The following is a 17,537-nucleotide window of genomic DNA, read 5'->3' as shown; positions in this document are numbered from 1 at the left end:
AGGTTGCCATGGGATCTTCCTGGGATCTTCCTCCTCCAGGGATCTTCCTGACCCAGGGATTGAACCTGCATCCCTTATGTCTCTTGCATTGGCAGGCAGGATTCTTTACCACTAGCATCACCTGGGAAGCCCTTAACAATAAATAAAATGGTATTAATTGGATTTGCTTTCTTAAGTGTATTAAACACTCTATGTTAGGTCATATATATCTACCTACTTAAGTATATTAACTTTTGCCATTTAAAAAGTTTGATTTATTTAAGCTAAAGAAAAACAAAAACAGTTTATCCACCTTTCCCTCTTGTCCATCTGGCAGCCACCAATCTGTTCTCTGTGTGTATGAGCTTTGCTTGTTAAAAAACATGTATTTATTTTTAGGTTCCATGTATAAGAGAGATCATCTGGTATTTGTCTTTTACTCGTTACACTCAGCCTCATGTCCTCAAGGTCCAACTATGTTGTCAGAAATGGCAAGATTTCATTTGTTTTTACCACTGAATGAAATTCCATTGTGTTTGTATACATGCTACAATTACTTTATCCATTTCTCCATTGATAACACTTCAGGTTGTTTCCATATCTTTTCTGTTGTAAATGAGATTGCAAGCAATATGGGGTGTATATATCTTTTTGAGTTATTGTTTTTATTTTCTTTGCATGAATACTCAGACGTGGCATTTCTGGATCATATGATAGTTCCATTCTTGATTTTTTTGAAGAGCCTCCATACTGCTTCCTATAGTAGCTACCCCAATTTATATTCCCGCCAACAGTGCACAAGTGTTCCCCTTTCCCTGCCTCCTCACGAAGGCTTGTTAGTTCAAGTCTTTTTGGTACTAGTTATTCTGACAAATTTGAGGTGATATCTCATTGTGGTTTTGATTTGCATTTCCCTGATAACTACTTATGTTGAGCACCTTTTCATGTATCTATTGGCCCTCTGTGTATCTTTTATGGAAAAACATGTGTTCAGATGTTTTGCTCTCTGGGCCATTTTGCTATCGATTGTATGAGTTCCTTATATATTTTGGATGTGAGTCCCTTGCCAGATGGATGATTTGCAATTATGTTCTTTCATTAAGTAGGCTGCCGTTTCTTTTTCTGGTGGTTGCCTTTGCTATGCGGGAGCTTTTTAGTTTGATGTCATCCCATTTGTTTGTTTTTGCTTTTGTTGCTTTTGGTTTTGGTGTCAGACTCAAAAAGTCATCACCAAGCCTTGTGTCAAGGAGCTTACCACCTATGTTTTATTCTAGGAATTTCATGTTTTCAGGTCTTATATTCCAGTGTTGAACCCATTCTGAGTTAATTTTTCTGCATGGTGTAAGACAGTGGTCCACTTTCATTCTTTTGTGTATGGCTGCTCAGCTTGTCCCAACACCATTTTTTGAAGAGACTGCCCTTTCCACATTGTAGGTCTTTGACGCCAACGTTGCAAATTAACTGACCATACCATACATGCCTGGGTTTGTTTCTGGGTCCTTTATTCTCCTCCTTTGATCTAGGAATTTGTTTTCATACCAGTGCCATATTGTTTCAGTTACTGTAGCTTTGTAATATAATTTAATATCAGGGGGTGTGATGCTTCCAGCTTTGCCTTTATTCCTCAAGCTTGCTTTGGCTATTTGTGGTCTCTTACAGTTCTATACAAATTTTAGGGTTGCTTGTTCTATTTCTGTGAAAAATGCCACTGGAATTTTGATGGGAATTGCATTGATTCTGTAGATGGCCTTGGGTAGTACAGACATTTTAGCAATGTTAGTTCTTCTAATCCATAAGCATGATGTGTCTTTCCATTTATTTGTGTATGCTTCAATTCTTTTCATTAATGTCTTATAGTTTTCAGTATACAGGCATTTCACTTTCTTAAGTTTATTTGTAGGTATTTTATGGGCTTCCCTGATAGCTCAGTTGGTAAAGAATCCAGCTTCAATGCAGGAGACCCTGGTTCGATTTTGATGAAATTGTCAATGGAATTGTTTTCCTAATTTCTCTTTATGATAGTTTATTACTATTTTATAGAAATATGATAGGTTTTTTTGTAGTGATTTTGTATTCTGCAACTTTATCAAACTGTTATTGGTTGTAACAGTTTCTTGAGGGGGACTTTGGGGTTTTCTACATACAATGTCATGTCATCTGCAAATAGCAACAGTGTTACTTCTTCTTTTCCAGTTGGGATGCTGTTTCTTTCTTTTCTTGCCCAGTTGCTCTTTCTAGGTCTTCAAACACTACATTGACTAAAAATGACTGAGTAGGCACCCTTGTCTTATTCCTGATCTTAATGACAGTTATCTTCCAGTATTGGAGGCCAGAAGTCTAAACTCAAAGTATCAACAGAGCTGTGCTGGCTTCAAAGTCTGGTCCTTGGCTCTTCCTGCTGCTGATGGCTCCAGATGTTCCTTGCCTGTGGCTGCATCCATCTAGTTTCTGCCTCCCACAATCACACTACCTCTCCTGCTGTCTCTCAACTTCCTTTCCTCCTTCTTATAAGGATTCTTATGCCTATCTTATAAGGACTGCATTTAGGGTCCAGCTAGGTACCCAGGTAATCCAGGATAAGCTTCTCCTCCTACATCCTTTATTTAATCACACTTCTTTTTTCTGCAGGATAAGGTGATATTCAGAGGTTCCAGGAATTAGGACATGGCCGTATTTTAGAGGCCAACATTCAGCCCAGTGCACCCCTTTGCATTCGACCTCCTGTTTTTGTTGTTGTTCAGTCATTAAGTCACATCTGACTCTTTCTGAGTCCATGGACTGCAGCACCTCAGGCTCCTTCATCCTCCACTGTATCTTGGGGTTAGCTCAAATTCATGTCCATAGAGTTGGTAATGCTATCTAACCATCTCATCCTCTGCCACCCTCTTCTTTTGCCTTCAGTCTTTCCCAGGATCAAGGTCTTTTCCAGTGAGTCATCTCTTTGCATTAGGTGGCCAAAGTACTGGAGCTTCAGTTTTAGCATCAGTCCTTCTAATGAATCTTGAGGGTTTATTTCATTTAGGATTGACTGGTTTGATCTCCTTGTAGTGCAAGGGACTCTCAAGAGTCTTTTCCAGCACCACAATTGGAAAGCATCAGTTCTTTGTCTCTCAGCCTTCTTTATGGTCCCACTCTCACATCTATACATGACTACTGGAAAAACCATAGCTTTGACTTATGTGGATCTTTGTTGGAAAAGTAGTGTCTCTGCTTTTTAATACACTGTCTTGGTTTAGTATAGCATTTCTTCCAAAGAGCAAGTGTCTTTTAATTTCATGGCTGCAGTCACTGTCTGCAGTGATTTTGGAGCCCAAGAAAATAAAGTCTGTCACTGTTTCAACTTTTTCCCGTCCTGTTTGCTGTTAAGTGATGGGACTGGCTGCCATGATCTTAGTTTTTTGACTGTTGAGTTTCCAGCCAGCTTTTCCCTCTCCTCTTTAACCCTCATCAAGAGGCTCTTTAGCTCCTCTTCACTTTCTACCATTAGAGTGGTATCACCTGCATATCTGTGGTGGTTGTTATTTCTCCTCACAATCTTGATTCCAGCTTTTGATTCATGTAGTCCAGCATTTCGCATGATGTACTCTGCATAGAAGTTAAATAAGCAGGGTGACGATATGCAGCCTTGTACTCCTTTCCTGGTTTTGACCCAGTCAGTGGTTCCATGTCTGCGTCCACTTTTCACTTCCTGTTTTTAGGCACCTATACATTTTCCCACACTTTTATGGAAATTAAGATTTTCGTTCTGTTCTAAATCCACACTTGTTTTCCACCTGCGAAGTTTGTGCTGATTTGCTGAAAATAAAAATAGCATTTACACTGCTGCCCGATGTGTATTGTCTGGATGTGGTGTTAGGTCTAGGTAGGTACTGCTCACTGCAAGTCACGTGTGTGCTAGCCACCTTATCTGCCTAATTCACCACCCCTCTGCCAACTCAAAGATTTTCCCTCATGTTTAACACCCAGGAATTCTTTTCTTCTTCCAGTTAATTCCGTATTTTACTTTCTTGTATAGGCTTTTACATTTTTTTTCCCTCCAGGATTTTTTATGGCTTTCTTCCTGTGGGTTGATATAAGACATTCTATTTTCTTCACTGTTCCTCCAAAGTTATCCAGAACCTTGAATATTTTCTCTTGATTTTCTAAAATCCAATTCTTCCTTCCAAAATTTTCCCACTCAATTCATCCTGAAGATCGTCTTATAGCTCACTGACTTCTTGCCTCTTGCTTTTTTCTAGGGACCTTCCCAGGTGGCTCTCGGGGTAAAGAATCCCGCCTGCCAATATAGGAGACCAAGGCGCATGGGTTTGATCCCTAGCTCAGGAAGATCCTCTGGAGTCATCTATCCTTGTACTCCAAATATTTTTCTTTTCCAAATTTTAACACTGTTTTCTGAATACATTCTTGAGTAATTTCCGAAGAAATAATGTATAGGAGGTGATTTCTACAGAGTCTTTGATTATTTTTAAATGTCTTCATATGACCCTCACAATTAGTTGCTACATTGCCCAGGCATAGAGCTCTGCACTTGTGTTCATTTACCTTAAGCGCCTTGGAGACCGTTTTGTTGATTGTGGTGGTGACGGTGTTTTTTGCGTTCATGGTGCCGATAAGAAGGCTGATGACAGGGTGACCTGGGTTCTTTTTAAGGTGACCTTTCTCAATTCTGTCTCTTCCTCTGGAAAGTTTGGGGGTCTTTTTTTAAAATTTAATTTATAAAATTCCATGATGAAATGCTACTTATCACATGGAGAGCAATTTTCATCTAAAAACTTATCTATTTCTATGTTGATTTGATATTTTCAGTTGATTTCAGCTTATTATTATTGTCATTGTTATTAATGGAGATAAATTCACTGAAAGAATATCGAGTAGGCACTTCAGTCTTCGTATCTGTAATTGGTCAAAAGTCTATAGCTGTTATTTATGCTTTCTTCCTGCACTGATTGTTTCCTGATCCATTTTCCCTCCAAAAAAAAATCCCTCAAGTTGTCTTTTCTTTATCTGGAGAGATGACCCAGTCCTTTATTTTTTCAGGGATCTGAGCCCTTAATGCTCCCATTTGGGTGGGTTTGCCATCCTCTTCCATTCACTATTACCACTGGTCATGAATTCATTATAATTTCTTCTGCAGAGGGGCCATTTTGATTGTTCTTGGGTCAATCTAGATAAAATCACTGAAATAGTAATTCATAAATATTGCTTTCAGCTTCTCTCCAGCCTTTCAATTATCCAACAGCAAACTTTAATCCTTCTGTCTTTCCATCAAATTGTAAACAAAGAATTACCCAAACACACTTGTCCTTTTATTTCCTGCTCTACTCAAACCATCTACGTGTGATAATAATCTAGCCTCTCCTTCTACAGGTTTGAATATATTCTTTTCTCTTGAATTTCATTCTTTTTTCTTTCCTTGAATTCTATCTTTTCTTTCTTTAAACTCTGGAGTATAGGGTTGGAGTGTTGGGACTCCTTTCTGAAAGCATGCATTATTATCTGTGCCTAATTCTCTTCCTTTTCACGGCAGTTACCTTGCACTTAATTCCCAGCTTTTGTTACCTTCCATCACCACGTTACTTCTGTTATTTTCATGTGTGTCAACTCTTAGACTTTTAAACTCCTTGAGAATGTTGAAAAAAATGTACAGAATGAGAGTTGCAAGTTAAGTTTTACTTGGAGCTAAATGAGGATCGCAGCCCAGAAGACAGCATTTCAGGTAGCTCTGGGAAACCGCTCCGAGGAGGCAAGGGGAAGCTAAGGAATACAGGAGTTTTACAACGAAGGGCGGGTGGTCAGGGAACATCAAAAGGTTATCATTAATTAAAGAAAACCAGATATCTCAAGTTAAGGAATATAGGACTTTTCTGTGTATGGGAAGATGCAAGAGTCTGGGCTCACTGAAATCATTCCTTTGATGTGCACCTCAGCTTCCTGGGGCCAGCATGTGGTATTTTCACATCCTGAGTTGTCTCAGGGCTCATCGTGGGGAGTGACTGCAGTCTGAAGGCTGGCTAGATAGCAGGTTTTTTTTTTTTTTTTTTCATGAATTTGGCAGGAAATATTACATTTCTTGGGCTTCTCAGATTCTGCAGTGATAAAGAATCTGCCTGCCAATGCAGGGGATGCAAGAAAAGCAGGTTCGATCCCTGGGGTACAAAGATCCCCTGCAGTAAAAAATGGCAGCCACTCCAGTGTTCTTGCCCAGAAAGTTCTATGGAAAGAGGAGTCTGGTGGCCTACAGTCCCTGGGGTCACGAAGAGTTGCACGTGACTTAGTTTACACACATGCACACACATACGCAAACATTGCATTTCTCAAGAACAAGCACTGTATTTCATTCCTACAGAATCTCCTTACAGGACCAAGGTCTGACTGCACACAGCAAAAGTTAGGTGAATCCTCTGTGTGTGTGTGTGTTAGGCATTCAGTCATGTCCAACTCTTTGTAGCCCACCAGGCTCCTCTATGCATGGGATCCTCCAGGCAAGAATACTGGAGTGGGTTGCCATTCTCTTCTCCATGGGTGACTCTTACTTACACCTTTAATGACATTCATTTGACAAACCCTTACAGAATCCCTCCCATAGGACAGACATATCTTTAAGAGCAGGGAATATAGAATTGTACCCAAGGCCTAGGGCTTATATTTAAATGCTTCACTACAGGACATACTATTCTATGTAAATTTGAGTTGAATTCATTTCATGGGACTAAACTCAAACTTGTTGAGCACCTATTCTGTGCACATAAATGCAGTGAGTTCTCTGTGGGGAGAAAATGATGATAATGTGTAGACACAGGTTCAGATGCTAAAGGCCCTGACCATTGAGTAAAGCACAACAGTGCTTAGAGATGCAGGGAAACATGGGGTAGAGATGGAAACGCTGGGTAGAGATGCAGGTAAATGGGAAGAGGAATCTACAGGTCAGAGATTCACGCTCTGTAGGAAAACAGTGACGTTTTCACGGGAGAGGCCTTCCCTTGTGGCTCAGCTGGTAAAGAGTCCGCCTGCAATGAGGGAGACCTGGGTTTGATCCTTGGGTTGGGAAGACCCTGTGGAGAAGGGAAAGGCCATTCACTCCAGCACTCTTGTCTGGAGAATTCCATGGACTGGATAGCCCATGGGGTGGCAAAGAGTCGGACACGACTGAGCGACTTTGACTTTCACTCACTTGGAGAAGTGGCATATGAGCTGGCCTTGGGGTGGAAGGGATTTGAGTGGGTCGATCTGAGGCCCTGAATCTACTATCCTCAGTTAATGGGATCCTCCTCCCATCTGAGAGCCACCAGGAAGCCCTCTTTTCAGGGTCAGGAACAGCAGGCTGACAGTAACGGTCAGCTCTAATGGTCACCAAGGCAGAGAACTGAAGTGAAAGTGAAAGCGTTAGTCACTCAGTCATTTCCGACTCTTTGCGGCCCCATGGACTATAGCCTGCCAGGTTCCTCCGTACATGGAATTCACCAGGCAGTAATACTGAGGTGTTGCCATTCCCATTTCCAGGGGATCTTCCCGGTCCAGGAATCGAACCTGCATCTCCCGCATTGCAGGCAGATTCTTTTCTGTCTGAGTCACTAAGGAAGCCACAAGAACTCATCTGTCCCTGTTCCAACCCTGGTCCTCCAGACCTGTTTGCAGCTCTTGTGTGGCTCTGGTCATATAAAGAGATTCTGGGAGATTTCATTTAAACCGCTGTTTGTAAAAATATTTCTTTTATCCAGTGTGTTTTATTTACGTCACGTTTTAAGTTCTCTTTGCATTCTCTTGCTGAATTCTCTCTTCTAAAGTACGCTACCTCTCCTGCCAGGGTCTTTTTCGAAACCACGAGCCCCTCTCACTCTAGTTTTTATTTTAAATAATTCATGAAGCCATTAGAGTCATAACCTAGAAAGGAATTTCTCTTTCTTTATGAAAGCCTGCCTGAGCCCCTTACAAGCCTAACGAGCAAATAAAATCCTGGATCTGAGTTGTTTTAAGAGAGCTTACAGGCATATTTTTGGCTAATGTTCAAGGTTCTCTTTAAATATTTCACCATAAAGTCTCCTGACTGCCCCTCTTTGTGGAACTGAAATGGCGTGTTGGGAAAATATGTATTTTCGTTTAAAGTAAAAATGGTCACTCAGTGCAAACTTTTTGTCCCAAGAAGCTTGAATTACAAGCTCCCAGATCAAGCTTCTTTTGAAGTTTTAATTCTTTTTCTCATAAAGAACACAGCACCAAGCTATATAAATATCCATAATGTGAAAATATGGTTGTTTCAAGCATCAGTAGCTTTTACATTGGAGCACTTGAAAAAATACAGTAAGGATCATCTGAGTATATCCTACCCTTTGTACTGAGACTAGCTCTTTTATAATTTTTCAACCTTTTATAAGCTAAGAATAAAAAACAATACATAAAAATAAAGATGGTACATTTTAAACTATTCGGAGACTAATTGCTCAGTTTCAGAAATATTTGAGTACTAGTGTTTTACTCACTGATTTGGTTCTGACACTGCACCCTCACATAAAAACAGAATGAAATGGAACAAGCCTAAATTTAAGCTCATCTTTTACCTGTACGCAAGTCTGGTAAGGGGCTTGATGGGAAGAAAATTGAAAAATAATTTAGCAACTTAATGTTACCTGCAGATGTGAAATAATGCATGCTCTGTTCCTCATTATCTTAGAAAACAGGAAAGCTGCATAAATTGATCTGAGAGAGAAAACACCAGTCTATTTGTTAGATGCCATCCACATATTTTCTGCAACCGCGAGAAAGGCATGATCCAGAATAAACGGGGGTATGGCTATGCATTCTGATCAAATTTAATTCCAAGCAAACTGCGTCATTTCAGTGTAATTAAAGAAAGACTCTTGAGAAGTGAAATAGCATTTACCTGGAGTCTTTGCTCACGTTCCCCTATAAAGAACCACTTTCTGTTCCGTCAGCTTCTGTTTCTTGTTTACTCAGAGGTCATCTCCGTCTCAGGACACTGGACGTGAGATAGTCACTGGCATTTGTAGTTCACTTGAAATTTGACAAATTTGTTTTCAATACACCCTCTCATGTGATTGTTTCAACCACTCGTTTTCTATAAAATCTTTCTATTTGATAGTTGTGAAAACTAAGGGGGAAGAAGATGATAGTTTTGCCCCAGGGTACCCAGCTGGCTAGAGAAGTGACTATGACACATTCATTCAACAAAACCCATACCTTTTCTTCTGCTTTCAAATAATGGAAAGAACACCTTTTGCTGGTTATATTTATGCCGGGTGCTATACTGAGCACACCATGGTAATGATCTCGTTTAGTCCTTACAAGGGTCAACAGTGCCCCCATTTAGCAGAAAAGGACTCTGAACCTGGAGAAGTTACATGATGTGTCCAAGGTGATAAGTTGGTAGAGGTAGAACCCACGTTGGTGGCACACATCTTGGTTGTACATTCTCTGGGACCTTATTTTGAGTAATGAAAGTGAAAATGAAAGCTGCTCAGTCCTTTGTAACCCCATGGGATTCTCCAGGCCAGAATACTGCAGTGGGTAGCCTTTCCCTTCTCCAGGGGATCGTCCCAACCCAGGGATTGAACCCAGGTCTCCCACATTGCAGGCAGATTCTTTACCAGCTAAACCACAAGGGAAGCCCAAGAATATTGGAGTGGGTAGCCTATGCCTTCTCCAGGGGGTGTTCTCGACCCAGGAATCAAACCGGGGTCTCCTGCATTGCAGGCGGATTCTTTACCATCTGAGCCACCAGGGAAGCCCTTTGAGTAATGAGAAATCCCCTAAACACTCGAGTGTGTCTGATTCTCTTTAAAAAGTGGATTCTGCGCAGCAGCACGTGTGAAAGAGACGGCGAGCGGGGACCTCCGGTAGCGGGAAGCTCAGCCCTGCGCTGTGCTGGCCCCGAGGGCTGGGTGCAGGCGTGGGAGGGGGCTCCCGAGGGAGGGGACGTGCGGACACACAGCTGATGCAGTTCATTTCACAGCAGAGACCGACCCCACACCATAGAGCAAGTGCGCCCCCGTGAAAATACACTAGAAACTGAAAAACAGATCTTTTAGAGGATTTTGGGGACTGTTTTGCCAGCGTGCCCCCAATGCAGTAAATGCCACTTGGCTTTTCTCGTTGTCCTGGCTCTGTTCTGTTTCTGATCGGCCTATAATTGCTCCACAGTGTTGTGTTCGTTTCTGCTTACAATGCGTGCATCAGCTATCTGTGTGCACATGTCCCCTCCCTCCGGGGCCCCCTCCCACCCCACCGCCCCGCTGCAGGTCCTCGCGGAGCGCGGAGCCGAGCTCCCGGCGCTCCGCAGGGCCGCCCGCTAGCTCCATCTCACGCGCGGTAGCGTGTGCATGTCACTCTTGCGCTCCGCATCCGTCCCATCCTCTCCTCCCCCCACGGTGTCCGCAGGTCTGCTCTCTACCTCTGTGTCCCCCTTCCTACCCTGGAATGGGTTCATCAGCGTCGTTTCTCTAGACTTCACATACATGTGTTAATCTATGATATCTCTTTTTCTGGCTTCACTATTTTATACCGTATATTCTGGAGTTGGGGAGGGGTGTTGACAAAGGCGTTGCAGGAAAGGTTTAGACGATTAGTTCAATTCCGATACAATTCTTCTCGGGTCTTACTTTACTGAGGTTTGGTTGTTTTAAGCTTTTGCCCTTTCTTTTTTTTAACTTATATGTATTTTTTATTCTCTATGGATAGCTATAATGTGGCAAAGATGAATCAATTCATATTTTTCTAGGTTGTACTTATTCTTTTGAAAACTGTATTCTTTTGAAAAATAATCTCACACAGAGAGAATAAATTCTGTGTTTAGATGGAGACCTGTCTCTGCTGAGTTTGTGTGGATGTGGCTGAGGCAGATAACTCCTGCTAAGAATTCTTTGGCTCTGACCCACTCCCACAAATCTGGTTCTTTCTTTGTCAATTAGCTCATGTGTATCCCCATTAAAAATGTATCTCAGCCCTCAGGGGTCGTATCTGTGATTTTACTTACAGCTGGATTATCAACCAAAAAAAAAAAAATCCAAGGGGGAACTGAGATTCTAATCCCATTATAAGATTTAGGTACAACTATTGCAGTGGGATAAATTAGAATCTTTAAAAAATTTGGAATGTCCTAACACCCTTATGCAATCTATTAATTGCAAGTTATATAGACTTATTCCCAACTTAAGCCAATATACTAATCAGAATTTTATTGTGTTTGTGGAACTGCTGAATATTACTAAATTTCTGAACATTTTAAAAGAATGATCCCTTTCTATCCACTTAGGTATTGTCATCCCAGTACCAGAGGACCCACTCTGAGGTCTTAGAAATTGGTTGTTTTGTGTGCTGTACCTTGGCACATGGTGAGATACATGTATATATAATATATGCCCATGTACTTCTAACCATAGCTGTCTATCCATATAGATCTAACTATATAGAAGCAGTTTAGTTTGATTATAAACTTATTTTTTTCATGTCCTATTTTACTAAACTTTGGTTGTTTTGAGCTTTTATCTTTTGTTTTTATCATTCTACATATATATATATACATAGACTTAGATATAGACATGTAGATATAAATAGATATATTCTAAAGAAAATGATAAATACTTTATTATAGAAATACAGAATTAGGAAAAATAAGGTACATAATGAATCAGAATAGAAAAATATAAATATTACATTTATGGTTATAATTATTTTATATAATCTCCATTGGCTTCCTATATATGATCTTTTCTATGAGTTTTTCTCTCATAATAGCAGATGATAAAGTAGGTACTAGTTATTTATTTATATCACCAAACTGAAAGCAAAGCTTAAAATTTTATGTGTCCATATCATTTTCATAATATACAGCCAATTTGCGTTATTGAGTATGTCCTAAGTAAATAATTCCATTAGGAATTCCATGTTTTTACTTGGTCATATGACTATAAATTTATAGCATGTCTATTTTGAATACTTGGCAAATCTTGCTCACAATAGTAGTAAAAGATAGCCTTTCAACTTTTCAAAATATGGATAAAACAATTAAATCAACTTTGATTATACTTTAGTACACAGTTAAGGAGAGAAGGCTGGTCATCGAAGAGCTTGATCCAGTTAGGAAAAATATATAAATATTAATTAATTTATTCACTCCTTTTTTCCAGACACATTTCATGAGTTCATCCTCGTGTTAGGAACTATGCTAGGTGCTGGGGTAGCAGTGAGCAGACACATTCTCAAAATAAATACAAGAGACTGAATTCATCTTAAGCTCCTAACAGGCATGTTTAGTGAGGCTGCATTACAGTCAATAGCGTCATTTCCCAGAATCAGGTGAAGCTGTTTGGCTTTGTTTTTGCTTTTTTAAGAGGGCATTTGGCTTTTAATTTATGTACTTAATTTAAGCTAGATCACATTGATGAAGCATGTAATAAGAATGCAGAATTATCCTAAAGGTTTATCCCAGATGCAAGCTCAGAAACCTGGAGCTTGATTATACTCATGAAACTCTGAATCTTTTCTGAAACTCTGACCTCATTTCCACCAAAATAGATGGACATTTTGCAAAACCCATGGTTCAGCGACATCTGTTTAATCTACCATTTGAATATCAATGTGTGCACTCTATTATACAAGTCAACAATACCCTTTTCTTATTTTCCATGCAGGTTTAAATTTCCCATCTTTGGGGAGTTCTACCAGATCACTAAGAATGCTTTATTTTGAAAGCTGGTAAATGGCTGTCATTTTGGGTCCCTATGCAAAATTTTATTTTTAAAAAGTCATTGATCAGGAATTAACTCAGAAAATTCTTAAAAAGCTTCCCTGACTTAAGTATCTGTAGCACTAACAAGAAGAGGAAGCACAACCGACTCCCCCACACTTTGTCCTGAATGGGTTAGAAACAGGACAAAGGAAATTTGCTTTCTTGTCCACTTATTCTTACCCTCACATTGCAAATCTGACTTGCAAAGATCACAGCGTAAACTCACCTGATAAATAATTCAGTGCAACATGGAGTTCATGCATGCCTCCTGTCTCTCAGTCATGTCTGACTCTTTGTGACCCTGTGGACTGCAGCCCACCAGGCTCCTCTGTCCATGGGATTTCCCAGGCAAGAGTACTGGAGTGGGTTGTCATTTTTCCTCCTCCAGGGGATCTTCCGGACCCAGGGATCGAACCTGTATCTCCTGCATTGGCAGGTGGGTTATGTACCATTGACCTACCTAGGAAGCCACTAATCTTTTCTTTTGACTTAAACTCTTAGCACCTGTTTTTCCTCTTTTTCATGGCAGGTACTTCATTTATGGTTATTGGCACCATTCTGCGTTTTACTAACCTTCCAAACTTCTTTGCAGAGAATAAGGCACATAGTTGAATATCATTTATTAACAAATCATTTAAAAATCCTGCTGAAAGCACCAAATAAATCCATATCCTGGGTCTAGATATTTAAACTGTATTTTGGGTATTTGCTGCTTTCACATCAATTGTTATTTATTTATTTAGCATCTCATAATATCACTTTCCCTTATTATGAATTGAATTTAATTCATTTATTTGAAGGATCTGAGTTTATCATGTTGGTTATATTATGTGTTATCCAAATATAATGCTTTTATGTAGCATCATGTGTGTTGTTGGCGAGTACATTTCAAATGGTATGGCTGAGTATGTTCATAGTAGAATCACTTGCATGCAACATGCATATTACAAGGTCCTTTGAATTATGCTTGCAAAAATATTGATAAGCTTTCAGGTTTATTTCTTTTTTAGGTTGGAAAATAGAAAACAAAACCTTAAAGTGATTTAGTGTAATAACTATTAATGATTTTTAAGAGTGACAAGCATAAGAAAACTAATAGGATTTTTAAATTAAATATGTTTTATGTTTTAAATAGGGCTTCCCAGGTGGCACAGTGGTGAAGAATCTGCCTGCCAGGCAGGAGATGCAGGTTTGATCTCTGGGTGCGGAAGATCCCCTGGAGGAGGAAATGACAACCCACTCCAGTATTCTTGCCTGGGAAACCCCGTGGACAGAGGACTCTGGCGGGCTACAGTCCTTGGGGTTGCAAAGAGTTGGATACAACTTACCAACTAAACAACAACAACAATGCTTCAGATGTTATTATTTTAATACAGAGCACATACCCTTAAAATCTCACCACATTAAAGACTTCAGATCTGGTATAAGATGGAGCATAGGAGCTCCTGAGCATACCTCCTCCAGTGGTTACACCACATCTACAGCTACACATGGAACAATTCTCTTGGCAATAAATCCAGGAACTATCTGAGTGAGTCCTCACTGAGCAAATGAAAAAATACTTACGTCAAAACAGGTAGGAAAGGCTTAGAGATGCACTCTACCTTAAACCCCGCTCCCGGCACAGTGACGTACAGGAACCCCTAACTTCTCCCGGAGAAGCAGAGGATTTGGGCCGAACGTCTAAGCCAGGCTGAAAGATGATTCTCACCTGCTGCACAAGCCCACTCAGTCAAGAGTGGGAGAAGCAACTGTCTCACCTAATGCCCGGAAGCCAACACAGAGAGTCGGGAAAATAGAGAAGCAAAGGAATATGTTTCAAAAGAACAAGGTAAGACTCCCGGAATGGATCTTAATGAAACAGAGGTAATTGAGATGCCTGATAAGGAGATCAACAGGCATGAACATGCTCACTGAAGTCAGGAGAACAATGCATGAACCAAGTGAGAATTTCAGCAAAGAAATGGAAGATACAAGAAAGTGCCAAACGGAAATCACAGAGCGTAAAAGTATAAGAAGTGAACCGAAATATACAGTGTAATATAGTCAACAGAAGAGTGGACCAAGGAGAAGAATGAATTAACACAAAGACAGGGAAATGGAATGCATCAAGTCAGAGCAGCAAAAAGAAAAACAAGAATAGTAACATCAAAAAGAAAAAGAGACTGGAGGGACTCATGGGGCTTCCCTAGTGGCCCAATGGTAGAGAATCCACCAGCAATGCAGGAGACGCGGGTTCAATCCCTGGGTCGGGAAGATCCTGGCAGCCCACTCCAGTATTCTTGCCTGGAGAATCCCATGGACAGAGGAGCCTGGCGGGCTGCAGTCCATGGGGTCGCAAAGAGTCGGACACGCCGGAAACCGCGGAGCACACTCACTCAGAGGGACGCTTAGGACACCGTCAATAGACCAATGGACACGTGGTGGGGGCCTCAAAGGGAGTAAAGAGAAAGTGGCGACAAGTTTATGCAAAGAAACTATGGCTAAATATTTGTCTAACCTGCGTTCTAAGAAACAGATGCCATATCCAGGAAGCCCGTAGAGTTCTGATGAAGATAAACTGAAAGAGACTCACATCAAAATACAATATAGTTAAATTGTCAAAAGTTAAAGGGCTTAAGAGTAGATAGAGAAAAACAACTTGTTACTTACAAAATAACCCGTATGAGACTAAAAGAGTTTTCAGCAGATACTTTGCAAGCAAAAAGAGCTTACTATATCCAAAGTGTTGAAAGAAAAAAAAACTGCCAATGAAAGATACTCTACCTGGAAAAGTTTTTCTTCAGAATTGAAAGTGAGATAAATAGTTTTCTACATAGGAAAAAGCTGAAAGGATTCATCACCAACAGGCTAGTCTTACAAGAAATGTTAATGGGATTTCTTCAAGCTGAACAAAGAATGCCAATTAGTAGCAAGAAATAATATAAAAGTATAAATCTCATCAGTAAAGCTTAATTATATTGTAATGGTGGTGAATACATAACTTAAAAATCAATTATGGGGTGGCTTCCTGGGTGTCACTAGTGGTACAGAACCCATCTGCCAGTGCAGGAGACGGTAAGAGACACGGGTTTGATCCCTGGGTAGAGAAGATCCCCTGGAGGAGGGCATGGCAACCCATTCCCATATTCTTGCCTGGAGAATCCCATGAACAGAGGAGTCTGGCGGGCTACAGTCCACGGGGTCACAAAGAGGCGGACACGACAGAAGTGACTTAGCACACACGCACACACACACATCGCTTATGTGTGGAATCTATAAGTCATACTTATCAAAACAGACTAAAAATGTGATTGCCCAGGGCTAAGGGTGTGAAATTAGGGAGAGGTTGGTTAAAATGTGCAAACTTACATCCATAAAATGAACATGATCTAAAGATCTAATGTAAAACATGGTGGCTATTGTTGATAATTGTGTCCTGTATAACTGAAATTTGCTAAAAGTATAGACCTTAAATATTTTCACCAAAAAAAAGGGAAAGATGAATATGATATTGTATAATTTTTCTGTCAATTCTACCTAATAAAGCTGAAATTAGAGGTAAAAATGAAGGAGCATAATCAAATATAATTTGTGGTCATTGATTGGATCCTGATGTGAATAACTGTAAAATTAAAGTCTGGGGATAACTAGTGTATTTCAACATGGATTGCATATTAAATAATTCCAGGAACTGCTAATTTGTCAAGTTTGAAGATGATTTTGTCACAATAGAGGAGAAAGCTCTTATTTTCTGGAGATATATGCATGAGATTCTGAAGCTCAGTCTAAGTTAGCCATATTTTCCTGCCATTTGAAATGTGTAAAATCAGAATAAAACAAATGTACAGATGTTTGCCCCGAGAAAAGCTCAAATAACCAGACTGAGAGATAATGATGACATATGGTAGAAACGAAGAGGACAAAACTTTCTTTAGTCCTGTGTTCATTTCATGTATGTCTGTCTTATGGGGCATATTTGGTGTTTGGTGGGCAGGGAAAACTGTGTCAGAGTTTCATGCAATTTTCTGTCAGTAGTTCATTGAATATACATACACGTAAGAAAAACGTGGCAAATTATTCTCAAATGTTGAATCTGGGTGGTGAGCACGTGGGTGTTTATTTTACTCTTCTGCATGCGTGCTCAGTCGCTTCAGCCGTGTCCAGCTCTCTGTGACCCCACGGACTGTAGCCGCCAGGCTCCTCTGTCCGTGGGATTCTCCAGGCAAGAATCCTGGAGTGGGCTGCCATGCCCTCCTCCAGGGGATCCTCCCCACCCAGGGACTGGACTCACATCTCCTGTGTCTCCTGCATTGCAGGCAGGTTCTTTACCACTGAGCTGTCTGGGAAGCCCATTTTACTTTCCTACTTTATTGTATATACGGAAATTTTCATAGCAAAAAGTTAAAGAATCAGGGCTTCCCTGGTGGCCGGATGGCTAAGGGTCCACACCCCCAGTGCAGGGGCCACAGGTTCAATCTTTGGTGAGAGAACTAGATCCCACATGCTGCAGCTAAGACCTGAGGCAGCCAAGTAAATAAATAAAATCAATAAATACTAAAAATGAAGTTAAAGAACCATACCCAAAGCTGATTATCATTGAAAAAACCTTTTATGTGAAGATAAGAGGGTGTGTTCCTTTATTCATTTGTTCGTTCATTGCATGTATTTAACACTTATTGATTATCCACTATGTTTCAGGAGTTATAGGTGTTTCTGGCATGGATTAATTAATAAGCTACATTCCTACTGTTGGTAAACACTTGTCCAATGATTCACGAGCTTCTTTCCATATCATACCGTATAGAAAAGTAGCAATACGTCCACAGTACAGGGG

The 17,537-nt window shown here is 40.3% G+C and overlaps 1 protein-coding gene across 1 annotated transcript in view; it reads right to left on the bottom strand.

Annotated features, from left to right (window-relative positions):
• The window catches only part of LOC136169426 (uncharacterized), a 39,984-nt gene extending 35,403 nt beyond the window's left edge, over nt 1-4,581 (bottom strand). The window contains exon 1 of the mRNA XM_065937183.1: nt 4,522-4,581. Within this exon, the coding sequence (XP_065793255.1) occupies nt 4,522-4,581 (60 nt within the window). The remainder of the gene's footprint in view (nt 1-4,521) is intronic.
• Nucleotides 4,582-17,537: the final 12,956 nt, after the last annotated feature.

Source organism: Muntiacus reevesi, chromosome 5 (assembly GCF_963930625.1).
Source record: "Muntiacus reevesi chromosome 5, mMunRee1.1, whole genome shotgun sequence".
In the NCBI taxonomy this organism is placed as follows: Eukaryota; Metazoa; Chordata; class Mammalia; order Artiodactyla; family Cervidae; genus Muntiacus; species Muntiacus reevesi.
Note: the sequence above shows the minus strand (reverse complement) of the source record. Positions and strands in the feature narration are given on the sequence as shown.